The sequence below is a fragment of the Parasteatoda tepidariorum genome, chromosome 2 (assembly GCF_043381705.1).
Source record: "Parasteatoda tepidariorum isolate YZ-2023 chromosome 2, CAS_Ptep_4.0, whole genome shotgun sequence".
Taxonomy (NCBI): domain Eukaryota; kingdom Metazoa; phylum Arthropoda; class Arachnida; order Araneae; family Theridiidae; genus Parasteatoda; species Parasteatoda tepidariorum.
In genome coordinates this window covers 59,059,326-59,074,251 of record NC_092205.1, presented here as the reverse complement: position 1 = coordinate 59,074,251, position 14,926 = coordinate 59,059,326, and the positions used below count along the sequence as shown (strand labels likewise).

General features: G+C 27.6%; 1 protein-coding gene across 7 annotated transcripts in view; it reads right to left on the bottom strand.

The window, feature by feature from the left end:
* The window catches only part of LOC107438056 (IQ motif and ubiquitin-like domain-containing protein), a 20,889-nt gene extending 6,054 nt beyond the window's left edge, over positions 1 to 14,835 (bottom strand). For 2 of the 7 annotated variants that reach the window (XM_043039623.2, XM_071177638.1), the window contains exons 1-7: positions 14,726 to 14,833; positions 13,311 to 13,360; positions 12,297 to 12,510; positions 8,192 to 8,360; positions 5,059 to 5,269; positions 2,648 to 2,823; positions 617 to 784 (exon numbers count right to left, since the gene is read on the bottom strand). In XM_043039623.2, coding sequence (XP_042895557.1) covers positions 617 to 784; positions 2,648 to 2,823; positions 5,059 to 5,269; positions 8,192 to 8,360; positions 12,297 to 12,508 — 936 coding nt within the window. In that variant the 5' untranslated portion in view covers positions 12,509 to 12,510; positions 13,311 to 13,360; positions 14,726 to 14,833. Of the gene's footprint in view, positions 1 to 616; positions 785 to 2,647; positions 2,824 to 5,058; positions 5,270 to 8,191; positions 8,361 to 12,296; positions 12,511 to 13,310; positions 13,361 to 14,725 lie in introns of all 7 variants that reach the window. The other 5 variants (XM_016050220.3, XM_071177639.1, XM_071177637.1 and 2 more) reach the window with 4 other exon arrangements.
* Between the last annotated feature and the right edge of the window lie 91 nt (positions 14,836 to 14,926).

The window sequence follows — 14,926 nt, the reverse complement described above, 5'->3', positions numbered from 1 at the left end:
GGCCCAATATCATTTGATTTACAGACTTTTATCGGTCTCCGACTTAGGGATTGAGGACCACTGAACTACAGTGATAAAGATGTTTTGAAAGTATGAAGCTTTTCTGCCTTTCATTCATTTGAATCCATCGTCTTAACTTTTGATTCACTTTAGCTTTAGTTATAAAAATGGTGAGTAGCTATAGCAAAGTGGCTATGCTCTACTTGATGAGACTCTTAGAGCACCATCTAATGGAAAACTGAGAAGATAACGTTCCTATCTTGAAAACAATTTCAGATAGGAAAAAAGTTGTAATGTCATTGATTAAGTATGAGAAGACACCTAAGGAAAGGAACCTACTAACAGAAGAAAAAAAACTTAAAATATGCAATTCTGATCTTAGAGAGAAAAGAGCCTAGTGATTAAAAAGTACCCCCATTTAAGAGTTTTACACTTTTATTGAGCTTTGTACATCAAAAATTGACTGACTTGAAATAACTATAGTTTTTTTTTCTTTTAAAAAAAAGTATAAAAAAGCTTTTTTGATACCTCATAAATGCTATTTGAAACTTGTGTGTTCGAATTCGAAATGCATCACATTTAAAGAAAATCATAATTAAAAAAGTATATTTATTACCTGAACCATTTCTTTTAAAGTTGTAAGAGCAGATATTCGGTCTTGTGAAGATATGTATTTCATACCTAAAGTTTGATATAAGTCTTGAAAATATTTTCCTCTCAGAGTGCTTGATGTTTCAACAGAAATTTTTCTATCATATCCCATCCATAATTTTGGTTGAGCTGCCTAAAAAATTTACCAAAATTGATATTACTAATTTTAATTAACTATTGTAGAATGGGAAAAGGAATAGATAGAATGGGTAAATATGCACACATTGGTGTATTAAAACATTTATAAGAAATTGGTTTATATATGTCTACAAATTTATAATAATAATTTTTAGCATTTAGGTCAGCATTATAAAATGTTCGGTTAAATATTTTTGACACTTGTTTTAAGATTATGGAAAAGCAACAAAAGAGTTCAGTGAAGTTTGAAAAGTTCTTAATCTTGAAGATGTTGTTTAAAAAAAGAATTTTTTTTTTTAACTAAAATAATTTTTAAAATTTTTTTTTTTTTACTTTATCACATAATATAGATACAAGCATATTAGTTAATATAAAGTCTCAAAAAGTACTGAATTCTACAGCTGATAAAAAAACTGTAAAAAATAAATATTATTATAAAGATAAATAAAAACTTACAAACTATTAAAATATATATAACGAATAGAGTTATAAAACTGTCATTGCATTTTAAACATTTGTTCATTCAGGTAAAAGAGTTTTCTTTGTACAAAATATTATGGACTCATGATATTTATGTGTATTCATATAGATTTATGTGTATTCAACATAATAAAAAACGTTAATAAATATATTTATTAATAACGTGTTAAAAAAAAAAGGTTTTTTAAACAGATAAGAGTGGAGCTACCAAAAATGTGATAAAGAAAACATCTTAATGACTTATTTCTGTGTCACTACAGCTAAACAAGATTTTAAAAGGTTATACAATAATAATTCATTTAAAACATGATTAAAAGTAAATTTTTTAAATTCAATTACTAATAACTCCTTATCCAATAAATAACATCAACTATAATGAATTAGTCTAATAAAAAAAATCATTAACTTGTATTTAAAAAGCTTCCATGAGAAAGATAAAAAATTATAAGAAAATAATTATTGAAATAAATAAAGAAAAGAAAGTACAATAAAGAAACTACAACAAAAAACCTATATAATTCAATTCCAAAAACCACAATACGCCACAAACCGTATTATCTTTATAATCTCTAAAGCAAACCAAATTTAATAAATTTGTTAAATATTATTTCTAATGCTCTTGATAACCTAAATATTTTTAATAAAAATAAATATTTAAGTGCACATTTTAGTGTTTTTAAGTATTTTTACTATAAAATTATTTTAAAATATTAATATTGATCTGCAGCAAATATGTATTGCTATGTTTATTAGGTAAGTTTAATGATAAGTGAAATGATCTATCAAATACAAATTTTTTATAATGCAAATATTCATATTTCAAGATTTCAAGTTACAAAGATCTTCTATTGTACTATATTAAGTTTTAAATTATGTAAGGTAATTTTTGGTCATTTGTAAGGTAATTAGTTTAAGATACATCATTTTGTAAGGTAATTAGTTTAAGATACATTCATTAAGATTTTTTTCTTTCCTTCTTTATTACTATAAATTTCTATCAAAACATATAAAGAAGATTAAAACATATTCATTATAGTGAGTATGACTGCGTCAGTATGAATTTATCACCCTGCAAGGTCATTAGTTTAAGATACATTTATTAAGATTCTTTTCTTTCCCTCTTTATTATTATCATTTTGTACCAAAGAAGAAGGTTAAAACACATTCATTATAGTGAGTATGCCTGCACTTATTATTGTTAGACATAAAATATATGACTATATCATCTGTTTTTGAGTTAGAATATTGTTTTTATAAAATTGTTTTATAATTAAATTTTAATATTTGCAAATTTAATTCAATGGGACGCAATTGTCAAAATGAAATAGCTAACTTAATATTTAAATCTTTTCTTTTTCTCCTAAAATTTTGAACTTACCATTTTCAAAGAATTTTCTTTAAATTCAGTATCTTGTTTTTGGTGGCATATATATTTCTTTTGGTTTATTTGCAGAATTTTTTTAACTTCTTCATTCACCAAAGACCAAAATGCTGCTTTCATATCTGATTCTGTCAGATGAGAATTAATACACTTTGATTTTCTTTCCCACCATCCTGAAAACAACTATCACTTTAGTTTTGTATTAGTTTGATTATTCTAAAATTCAATAAATTGTAAAACTTCTAAAGAATCCAACCTAATTTATTTTTATTAGTAAACACAATAATTCGCCAGTGAGCTTCTTATACAATGGACGCAACTCAAGAAGCATGTCCAGGAAAATCGGCACAGCTTAAAATGCACATTTAGGAAAATTGATGCAACAAAAAGTATGCTTTTTATTGATTAAACCAAATTTAACAACTAAATAATGTTTCGTTCTTACTTTCTTAATTACTAATCATTATAGAGAAAAATCCAGAACTTTGGGATCAGGGATCTTTGGCTGGGTATATTACAGATGTAACTTTCCAGGAGATGTTTTCGTATTTAGAACTATAAATGATAAAGTTAATTTTAAAACTCTAAATATCTTCAATTTAAATTTACTAACACTTTCAGGCATATCTTTATATTCAGAACAATAAATGATAAAGTAGTTTTAAAAAATCAGAATTTGTTGCTAATTTAATACCACTATTATAAATTTAAAGAACTTGTTATAAACTTGTAAAAGAAAAAACTATGGAATTTGAAAATTTTTGAAATAAGACTTATTTTAAAAAATGTACTAAGTGATTAAGGCTGATAGTCAACATCACTTTATGAATTTATTTCGATCCATTAGTTTATTCTTTAGAAGAAAAAAAGTGAGAAAAGTTTGAAAAATGGATTAAAATACAATGGTCATTTTCTTAAATAGATATGTCAATTTTCTTAAACACGCATTTTGAGGTTAATTGACCTGATTAAGGCTGATGGACCACATCACATAATGAATTTATTTAGATCTATTAGTTTATTTTATTATGAAAGAACAATTTTCATAGGCTAGGTTTGAAAACGGAATCTCTTGCTATGTCTATTTTCTTAAATAGATATGTCCATTAACTGAAAAACACATTTTGAGGCTGAAGGACGACATCATATAATGAATTTATTTAGATCCAGTAGTTTATTTTATAATGAAAGAACAATTTTTATGGGAAGATTTTAAAATGGAATTTGCTATGCCCATTTTTCTAAGTAGATATTCCCAATTTTTTAAACATGCATTTTGAGTTGTGTTTAGAATAAAAAGCTCACTGTTGAATCATTTTTAATTCAATTTCATTACATGAATAATATTCTAATGAAGTAAAGCATACTCAAAATAAAAACATCTCAATAAGCTCAAAAACATAAAATGACATAACATAAATATAGGAATAACAGTTTAAACAATAATAGAAAAAATAGAAATGTTTGATACAAAAGTGAAATTCAGATATTGTCCATATAAGAAAAGTAATTTATAAATAAATTTCTGAGGATAAAAATATAATAAACAGTTGGTGAATTTCTTTCATTTTGTTTAAACTATTGTATAAATGAAATTATTTTTAAACCCTTGTATTTTTTATTAATTGCAATATTTTATTTATAAAAGCTATGGGTACGCGCTATTTGATTTCTAAGTTTGAGTCTATTTCATAATAAATATCATGTCTCTACAATTTATAAGCAAAATAATGATGATTTATTAAAATTCAATCTACTATCTAAGAACATATAGAGAACAAATAGAGAATTAAATTTTATATGTATCAAAAATATACAAGAGAGACTTAAAATATTAAAAAATCATGTCTCTACAATTTATAAGCAAAATAATGATGATTTATTAAAATTCAATCTACTATATAAGAACATATAGAGAACAAATAGAGAATTAAATTTTACATGTATCAAAAATATACAAGAGAGACTTAAAATATTAAAAAATAATTAGTAGTTTTAGTTTGACCAGCCATATATTTTCAGTTCTTAGTAAGATAGTATAAGAACACAGTGAGCAAATAATTCATTTAAAACAAAATTAGTGATGAGCAATTTTGAATGTTAGTAATATTTTACTGGGTTATGTCATTAATAGTTTACCGATAAATAACTTGAATCCAAAATAAAAAATTTCATTCCTAAAAATTTCTAATAAATTATTCTTATTGCTAAAGACAACTAATTCATGAATCAACTAACAAATAAGAAGTTAATATCTTTTCTTTCACATGGAATAGGTGCTTAGGGTGAGGGAAAAAAACAACAATTTGATACTTAGGAATTTATTTTCATGGAATATTTAAAATCATTTTGATTCTTAATGTACACTGATTTCAGTTTATATGAAAATGATAATAAATAATTGTTACGTTGTAAATCGCTGAACAGTAACAAGAAATCTTCATCTGTTCTTGGATTTACACGTCTCTCACGTAAGCTTTTATCCCAATCAACGTCCAGTTGCATTCTTGAGTTAAATCTTTCTTTATCCCAGATGTGTTGCAAAAGAATTTTCTTCTTTCTTCGGAGAACTTCTTGGCAGGCCAGCCATCGCCTAATATATTTTTGTACTACAACTACCTTTTAAAATTAGATTTGATAGAGTTACTATATTTAACAAGTTTATATGATATTAGAAATATTAGATAGAAATTGGAGTTTTTGTTTGACATTTTGTATGATATCAAAATTATTTTTATTTAGTCACAAATTTAAAGTTTATTAAAAGAAATTATTTCAATTGAAAAAAAGAAGAAAAAAGAAATTTCACAACAACTTTACTAATTACTCAAACAAATTAATTCTGCATGCTGCAAGAATAATATTATTACATTTCCTAAACTAGATTTACTTTTTGTTTGTGAAACATTTAAACAAAACCATTTTTAAAAAATAAACGTTAGGTGATTAAAACATTTCATACATAATTTGATATGAAAAAACTCATAAATGTTGATACTCTTTCAATATAATATTTAAATACATTATAAACTATTTAAAGTGCTATTGTATACAATAAAAATCCTACTTGTTTTAAAAAAGATGCTTCAGAGTGAAGAAATGGTAAAGAAGCTGCATCTTCCCGAAGTAACATTTGTCTAAATTTGTTAATGTCTGATAAACGTAGTCAATTATAAACTTAGTCAATTATAAAGCACGAAGGAAACATTTATGACATATTTACCAAAAAAAATTCTTAATTTTCTTAATAAATGCAAAATTTACTAATTTTTTCATACATTTAATTATGTGTTGAAATTACACAATAAATTATGTATCGTGATTATCAATGTTACATATTTTATTAACCATTAGAATGTTTGAACTGAGTCATTTATTACAAAATAGTGTTCAAATTTACTTTATCGATTCAACTAAAAAAATACCGCACTTGCAATATTTTTTCAACTTTATAACAATTTATTTTAGTGTTATCCATAGATGTTACCGCCATAGAGTATACTTGACTGAAGTAAGAATAACATGACCTCTTAGGCTATTATTCTAGTTTTTGTTTTGATCTGCAAAAAAAGAGGTAGCTAAAAGAAGTGGTGAAATAATAATTATTCTGCAGAATTAACAATCGAAATAAAAAATTACCTTATCTATGGAAATGCATGAGATATTTAGTATACATTCATTAGATTTAAAATACTGCATTCAAAATCTCGATAAATTTCTTTTCAAAAGGAACAATAAATATTTAGTAATCATACTTTTCTTGATATAAAAACTCTTGTATTAAATCTCTTTGCATTGCGTAAAACAAAATTTTTGGTGAGATGCATATCCACATAAGAGTATGTAAAAATTTAAACAAAATGCATTAAAAAAATTCTAACTAAATTTTTGATCTGGCCAGAAAAACATTTTAAAAATCTTACTCAGTTCTCGTGAATAAAAGTTTTTAATTAGCATTCTTTTAGCCAGGTTTTATACCTTTTTTTTCTTTACAACCGGATTTTTTTACTCCCACTTCAAAGGCACTTTTATAATCAGAATATATTCTCTGTATTACTAAATTATAAAATGTAGTTATACAGTCAATGTTTAATACAATGATCTCAGTCTTCCAAAGGAAAATGGATATTATAACTTGAAGTCATTATATTGAAAGTGCACAAAAATACCTTAAATATATTTTGTACTTATAATTAAATATTACTACACAATTTTGGACAAAACAATGTTATACTTCAATAAGAATTAGGATACCAACAAAATAATAGATAATAATGCAACCTGATATTTTTTATGTTAATATGCATAAAAATACTATTCAAAATAATGAATTAGAGGTGAAAAATACATCCAAAATGAAAAAAAAATACACTTCTATAAATATTATATATCCTGATAATATGAAATTCAAACATGAAAAGTTTCAAATATGAATGATGAAATAATTATACCCTTTGAAAAGAATTTTACAATGTGAACCTTAATTTTATATTTTCCAATGATTATTGTTAAAAATTGCATTCAAACACATGCAGAAATAGCTGTTTTATATTATTTTAATGATTTTGTGAGCTTGTCATGTTAGTCGCTAAATCGTTAAATTCTAATTAAAAATCTAAAATTGCACAAATTTAAATGCATGTGTCCCCATGCAATTCTTAAACCGTATGATGTGCTCTAACTCTCTTCCAAGTTTGCCCATGATTTCAGAGGCACCCTGTATTTTTCTCTAAATTTTTGACCACAGATCATGACCTACTAAGAATCAAAGGAGTCCTGTAATATTTCTTTCATTCAAAAGGAATTCAAGCAGTTTCTCATTTAATTAAAATATGGTAACATGAAAAGAAAAAATTTCAATTTCCTTAAACTTTTGTTAAATCAAATTATTCATTGTCAACAAAATCATTTTGTTCCGCAATCCCAGAATTTTTTTTGTATATTTTGAATTTTATGAAAATAAAAAAGAGTGAAACAAAATTTCATTCAATATACTGGAATACACCGTACAGCACATGCAAACATTCCAATGGGTGTTAAAATAACAATGTGTCTAGAATAGCCAATCCTATATTATGTATTAGTTGTTGCAATTAGAGGTTATACAAAAGACCCTAGATTTTACTAGAAACTTTTACAGCATTGCTGACCATTTTGTTAATAGCGTAATTGTTGACACTAAATTAAGTTTGTGATAAGACTTGGTTACTTTCCTTTATCAGTCAGTTTTAGAAAGTCAGTTTTTATAAAAAAGGAAACAATAAATGGCAAAGAATACAAAGTTGCCTAAGATTTTCAGCAGTCAAAGATACACTTATAATCCGGTTTTTGGAATAAGAATTTGATAGAAAGGTTAAGTTAATTTCCCAGTCAAAATAACTAATGAAACAAAGTTAAATGTGATTAAAAAGGAAACTTTTCACATTCTGAATTGCTTACATTTATCTCAAAAAATTATGCTATTAAATTTAATAAAAATATTTAAAAATCATGAGACTGTTATGATTAGTTTAAGTTATTTAGATTCAAATTTTTATGTACCTTACTCAAATAATCTTCTTTTACATCATCTGCATGTACAAAAGAACCAGAATAGGTCAAACACTTATCACCACTAGTATTAATGTAAATGTTTCTTGCTTCAACTTGTGTAGAAATATTTTTAGAAGTTTGTTGAGTTTTGTCCTTCTTATCAACTGTTTGTGAATTTCTAAAACAAAAAAACGATTTAGATATATATAAATTTTTTCTTTTTTTTCTCTCAAAATAAAAATAAATTGGAAAACATTTTAGTGCAAAACAAATGCAAATTATATGGAATATATAATAAGTGGAGTAGTAACTGACATACATAGGAAACAAAATATTCCAACAGGTTTTCAGAATAGTAGTAGTTCATTTACCTCACACTAGAGCTGTACAGTGGGTAATTAGAAATTGTCTGGGAAACATTCCTAAGTATGATCCAAAGGCATGCAATCACAATTTTGATGTTCTGTAGAGGGGATGGTTCCTTACACTTTAATATCCTGACCACTTGCATGTGAAGTCGAGCATTTCACGAAAACAATTTAATGAAGACCGTTGCAACACACTCTTGGTCCCTTTGCAGGCTAATCAAAGTAGTTACCCACTCATTGGTAATACTGATTGGTACCAGTGAAGGACTTCAATGATCAATTGAGAACTGTGTCTTACACTCAGTCCACAGTGGAACTGATTTCATGATGAATTCCTTTTTTGTGTGCCTATTTTGCATTTATGATTAGTTAAACATTTTATTTTTATCATTATTTTTTTATGTACTGCAATGTTTTTTGTTACTTTATAGTTACTTAAAAGGTAAAAGTTTTTTGCGCAATATCATTTCGTGCTTCAGCAGAAATATGGCACAAAATCCCAAGAAACTAATTTACCATTACCCAATTTGGTATATGATGAAAACTTCAACCATTCCCTCTATAGAGCTGGTTCTAATCAGGAAAACTGGTTACCTCCCTAATAAATTAGCTTTTACTGGGAAAGTGACACAGGTAATTTAGTATTAAATTCAGTTATGAATTTAAATTACATGGGAAAAATCTTACTTCAAAGTTGCTATCAGACATGGATAAAATGAAAGACTTTCTGTAAACCTATCACAATTGAAAAAGTTTCTTTACTCTTGTAACTAGATTCAACCCTTTAGCTGCCACCTAATTCTAATGAAATTTTTTTATAAGTGTTTTTTTTAATTTTTTTTTTACAAAAGTCCATATTGAATATAATTACATATATACCCACATAGACCGAAGAGCCGTTACATTATGAGCACCCAGCTAATAACATGTAGGGCCACCTTTAGCCCTCAAAACTGCTAGCACCTGCCGTGGCATTGATTCCACAAGGTGCTGTTAGGTAGCCAGAGGTATCTGTTACCAAGCGCTCACCAACTAGTCCTGCAATTCCCTCATATTGCGAGAGGGTAGCGTGGCAGCACGAATTCAGTTTTCCAAGTGGGACCACAAATGCTCTATTGGATTAAGGTCAGGTGAATTTGGGGGCCAAGACATGAACATGACTTGAAAGTCATTGGAATGTTCCTCGAACCAATCCATGACGATTCGACCCTTATGACATGGTGCATTATCCTGTTGGTAAACACCATCCCCCACAGGAAAAACTGTTGCCATGAATGGGTGAACCTGCTCTGTAACTATGTTCAAGTAGCTTACAGACATCAGGGATTTTTTCTATGACTATTATGGGTCCTAATGTGCCCCATGAAAACATTGTTCCTGGGCGAAAAACCATGCAAAACAGGGCGAGTCCACTGCTATAGATAGAGGGTGGTCATAATGTAATGACTCTTCGGTGTATATTTCTTTAAATTGAGCAATTTTTTGAAGATACAGTACACTCTCGATTATCCGTGTGCGGATTATCCGGTTTGCAGATTATCCGGTTTGCGGATTAACCGTGCTCATTCCGGAGTCACACAAAAAATATAAAGAGAAACATTTTCAAGATTAAAAAAATTTGATTCAGAAAGTTATAACACTATCAAATTTTTGGAAGCAATATTCGTTATTGGATTGCAGTATATGGAATATCCGCAATATGATCAGAGGTAAAATCGTTTACGTTATCACGATCTTGGAGAAAGATCATACCGCTTGATGAACAATCCTTTTCAGATGTTCAAGAAAAATATATAACAGTATTCTCGAACAAGCGAAAGAAATCTAAGATTTCGAAATTCTTGANTTTTTTTTAAATTTTTTTTTACAAAAGTCCATATTGAATATAATTACATATATACCCACATACACCGAAGAGCCATTACATTATGACCACCCAGCTAATAACATGTAGGGCCCCCTTTAGCCCCCAAAACTGCTAGCACCTGCCGTGGCATTGATTCCACAAGGTGCTGATAGGTAGCCAGAGGTATCTGGTACCAAGCGCTCACCAACTAGTCCCGCAATTCCCTCATATTACGAGAGGGTAGCATGGCAGCACGAATTCAGTTTTCCAAGTAGGACCACAAATGCTCTATTGGATTAAGGTCAGGTGAATTTGGGGGCCAAGACATGACTTGAAAGTCATTGGAATGTTCCTCGAACCAATCCATGACGATTCGACCCTTATGACATGGTGCATTATCCTGTTGGTAAACACCATCCCTCACAGGAAAAACTGTTGCCATGAATGGGTGAACCTGCTCTGTAACTATGTTCAAGTAGCTTACAGACATCAGGGATTTTTCTATGACTATTATGAGTCCTAATGTGCCCCATGAAAACATTGTTCCTGGGCGAAAAACCATGAAAAACAGGGCGAGTCCACTGCCATAGATGGAGGGTGGTCATAATGTAATGACTCTTCGGTGTATATTTCTTTAAATTGAGCAATTTTTTTGAAGATACAGTACACTCTCGATTATCCGTGTGCGGATTATCCGGTTTGCGGATTAACCGTGCTGATTCCGGAGTCACACAAAAAATATAAAGAGAAACATTTTCAAGATTAAAAAAATTTGATTCATGAAGTTATAACACTACCAAATTTTTGGAAGCAATATTCGTTATTGGATTGCAGTATATGGAATATCAGCAACATGGTCAGAGGTAAAATCGTCTACGTTATCACGATCTTGGAGAAAGATCATACCGCTTGATGAACAATCCTCTTCAGATGTTCAAGAAAAATATGATAACAGTATTCTCGAACAAGCAAAAGAAATCTAAGGTTTCGAAATTCTTGATGAAGAAAACTTCGAAGATTGGCTTCAAAATGATGCATGTGAGCCTGGCTTCCAGTATTTGACTGATGAAGACATCGTTATGTTGTTAAATCGAATAGTGATGATAGTAACTGATGAAGAAGATGTAGTAAATGAATGAAATACAATTTCTCATTCTACTGCTCTGTGGAAGCTTTATTAGATTATATGGGAGGATTTGATTACGGTGACATTACTGGGGTTCGTAAAATATGTGTATCGATATATGGCGAAGACGCATTACAAATTTTTTAAAAAGAAAAATTCCTAGTTTGATGTTATGCATGCAAATGTCAGTAAATTTTATATTTTTTGTACTGATATCTAATTTTTCTTTAACAAAAGGAGATTTCGGATTATCCGCGTCTTTCGATTGTCCGTGCGATCTGTCCCGCTGATTAACCCCAATAATCGGGAGTGCACTGTATTAAACTGGTTTTTGAATTGCCACATTTTCTGTTGTTGTATTCAAATTTTCTAAAATTGACAGTGAGATAGAATATGAGAATCATGAACATTTCTTTTTTACATTTTATTTCTCCATTATGAGTATAATATTAAAAAATTTCCCCTCTATGGTGACAAATTTTCCACAAACGCCATTCACCAGTTTGTGCCTGCTATGCATATCTGATGGTTATAATATAAAACAAGATGAAGCTAGGAACAATGTCTATAACACTTCGATATGTTATTTTCAAATATAAAAAAATAAAAGGAGACAGGAAATATTTAAAATATATTTAAACTTTACAATTTCCTCACTGAAAAAATTGCAACTACAACACCTACATAATGTATGAAATGCATCAATTAATGAGCTTAAAATCTATAAATATTAAGCATCAAAGTTTTTTTTAAAAAAATAATAAATAAAAGTACCTGTGAAATTTAATCACAACATCATATTTCCAAGGAGGAGGCAATGTCTGTGCTACAGCATGATGATAAATTTTACCTGTAATTTTATGCTTGTATCCATAGATTATTCTTTTCTTAATTTCAGGGCTAGCAGTATTTACATTATCCCTACTCAAAATTGATGAGGAATCACTTGAACTTGAGACTTTATCTTTTTCTACAAAATGATACATATCTACGATAAATAATTTGAAAATTAAACTATACTATATTACAATTGTTGAAATTGATTATTGCATACAATCACCAGATATGTTACAACATTCAAAATTATAAAAAAATCTAATAATGATAATTATTTTTAATAACTAAAGCAGTTTAGTAGAAATATAAAACTTGTTAGAACCAAAATGTTTAGCCATATAAAGAAGAGAGTGCCATAGACAGAGAAAGATATTATGAGGCATTCAATTGCTTGCAGTTTACTCTCAGAACTGCGTAAGCAGCTCTTCTCAGGTGGCTCTGAGTTTCGAGCTAGCTTTTTAAAAAACATATCTATGTTTAAAAATTCATAGGTATTTTCAAAATATGTGATCCACCCGTGTAATCGACATTTATTTTTTTAATAAATAAGATTTTTCAGTTTTGCTCTTTTAGTGCCACTGCCTGGTATACCCTACACCAATGTTTCCTTAAGGTCAAGTGCGGCATACCCTACACTGAGGCTTTTCTAAAAGTAAGTGCCACTGCCCGATATACTCTAACATACTATACTATTGATTCATGAAGTAACTACACAGGTAGATCACATATTACGATAGTACCAATTCAAAATAAAATTAGAACTACATATAGACATTTAAACAACCAAAAATGGTAATTCAAATAAAAAAATATTATTTCGAATTTTTCGATAACTTTTCCCAGAATAAATTCAAGCTATTAAATACAACCTGAATGAAAACTAAACTGTAAATTACATAGGTACAGAATCAAAAATAAAAAGACTAAATTGAAATTCAAAGTTCAAATTACTTTCTTTAAGTTTTTGCCAGTTATAATAGGTTTATGTTATGAAATTCAACCTGAAAAAAAATTAAAACAAATTACAAGCAAATAAAAGAATTATCCTACAAAGATTCACACTAAAAAATTTTATTTTAGTACAAGCTCACCAGGCATGTTGAGATTTACATTAATTTCGTGCAAATTGATAAAAATATCAATAAAATCCAAAGATAAAATTGAAGAGGCTAGTTTAACATCACTTTGAGAAAGTGGGGGTATCACCAAAATAAGAAAAAGAAGGAAAAATTAAAAAAAAATTTTTTTTGTGCCTTTAAATATTTATTATATTGAGCCCCCTCCAATTAAAATAATACTGAATGTTTGGCTACATTTTATACCAAAAAGGTGAGAAAAAATATGAATTTTCAGTAAATGTTTTGGCTATGTTTATTGAATTTCATTAATATCTAAAAACTTTAAAATTTAATAACTCCAAAACTAATTGAAACTATAAAAAAAAAATTTGCTGCCATTAATTTTCATTTAAATCAAACAATCTTAAAAACTGCCCATATGAATTATTTAATTTAATTCAAAACTAGTTTGAAAAATCCAATACAACATTGCTTGGCAAAAAAATAGCAACTCTTCTAATTAATTGCTTTTGCTAAACTAAATCAAACAGCTTAAAAAAATAAAAGAAAATATAAACCATTTAACATTGATGAAAAAATAAATTAAAAACAAAATGCATCAATATTTTTATATTAAATTTTTTTTTTAACAATTATCTAAAAATGTTCAAAATTTAATATAGTTTTTGCATAATAAAAGTTAGCATTTTGTGTGGTTAAAATTTTCTGAAAGAACTGCGGCAGTAACTTTATTAATATGAAAATAAAAAAAATAAAGCAATTAACATAATATCTGAAGCTCACAAAAATAGAAAACAATAATTTTAAATTAATAAACTGAAAAATTTGTTAAAGATTAATAGTTTTCTAAAGATTCAGTGCTTTATAACATTTTAATATATAATTAAACTTCTGTTTCACGTACTTCAATAAAAAATTTCATTATCTACTGCATATAAAATTTCAGTACTTTTATTTTTAAACTCTGCCTTTTTAGTTCTTTAGAGATATTTTAATTTTATGTAATTCATATTAATTTATTATTTTTGGGAGGCTCCAGTCTATGTAGAACTAATAATATATTTATCTCATTTGTATGCCAGTTAATTTGTATTTTTGTGCCTTAAAGTTAATTTTATAATCTCATTTGAGTTTTAAGTAGTATCTCGAAATGTGGCGGTTTCTTGTTAAATTAGGATAAAAACAGTCTAAAAACTATCACTAAATACAACACATAAAACCACAATACAAAGCTGATAAAAAGTTATTCTTAAAGTGACTTTATTCATCATTTTTGATTATATTTACCATACGGCATAATTATTTACATAGATTTTTACTCAATGTTTAGATACTCAAATTTTTCCACAGTAAACAAATCAAATTTCGGCGACTTTTGCAACCATGGTAACTAAACTGATAACGATTATAAACGATATTCTGACTAAGATCCAAATTCAATATATTTCTTTGAAAAATTCAACAATGAAAAAAAAATTTCTATAAATG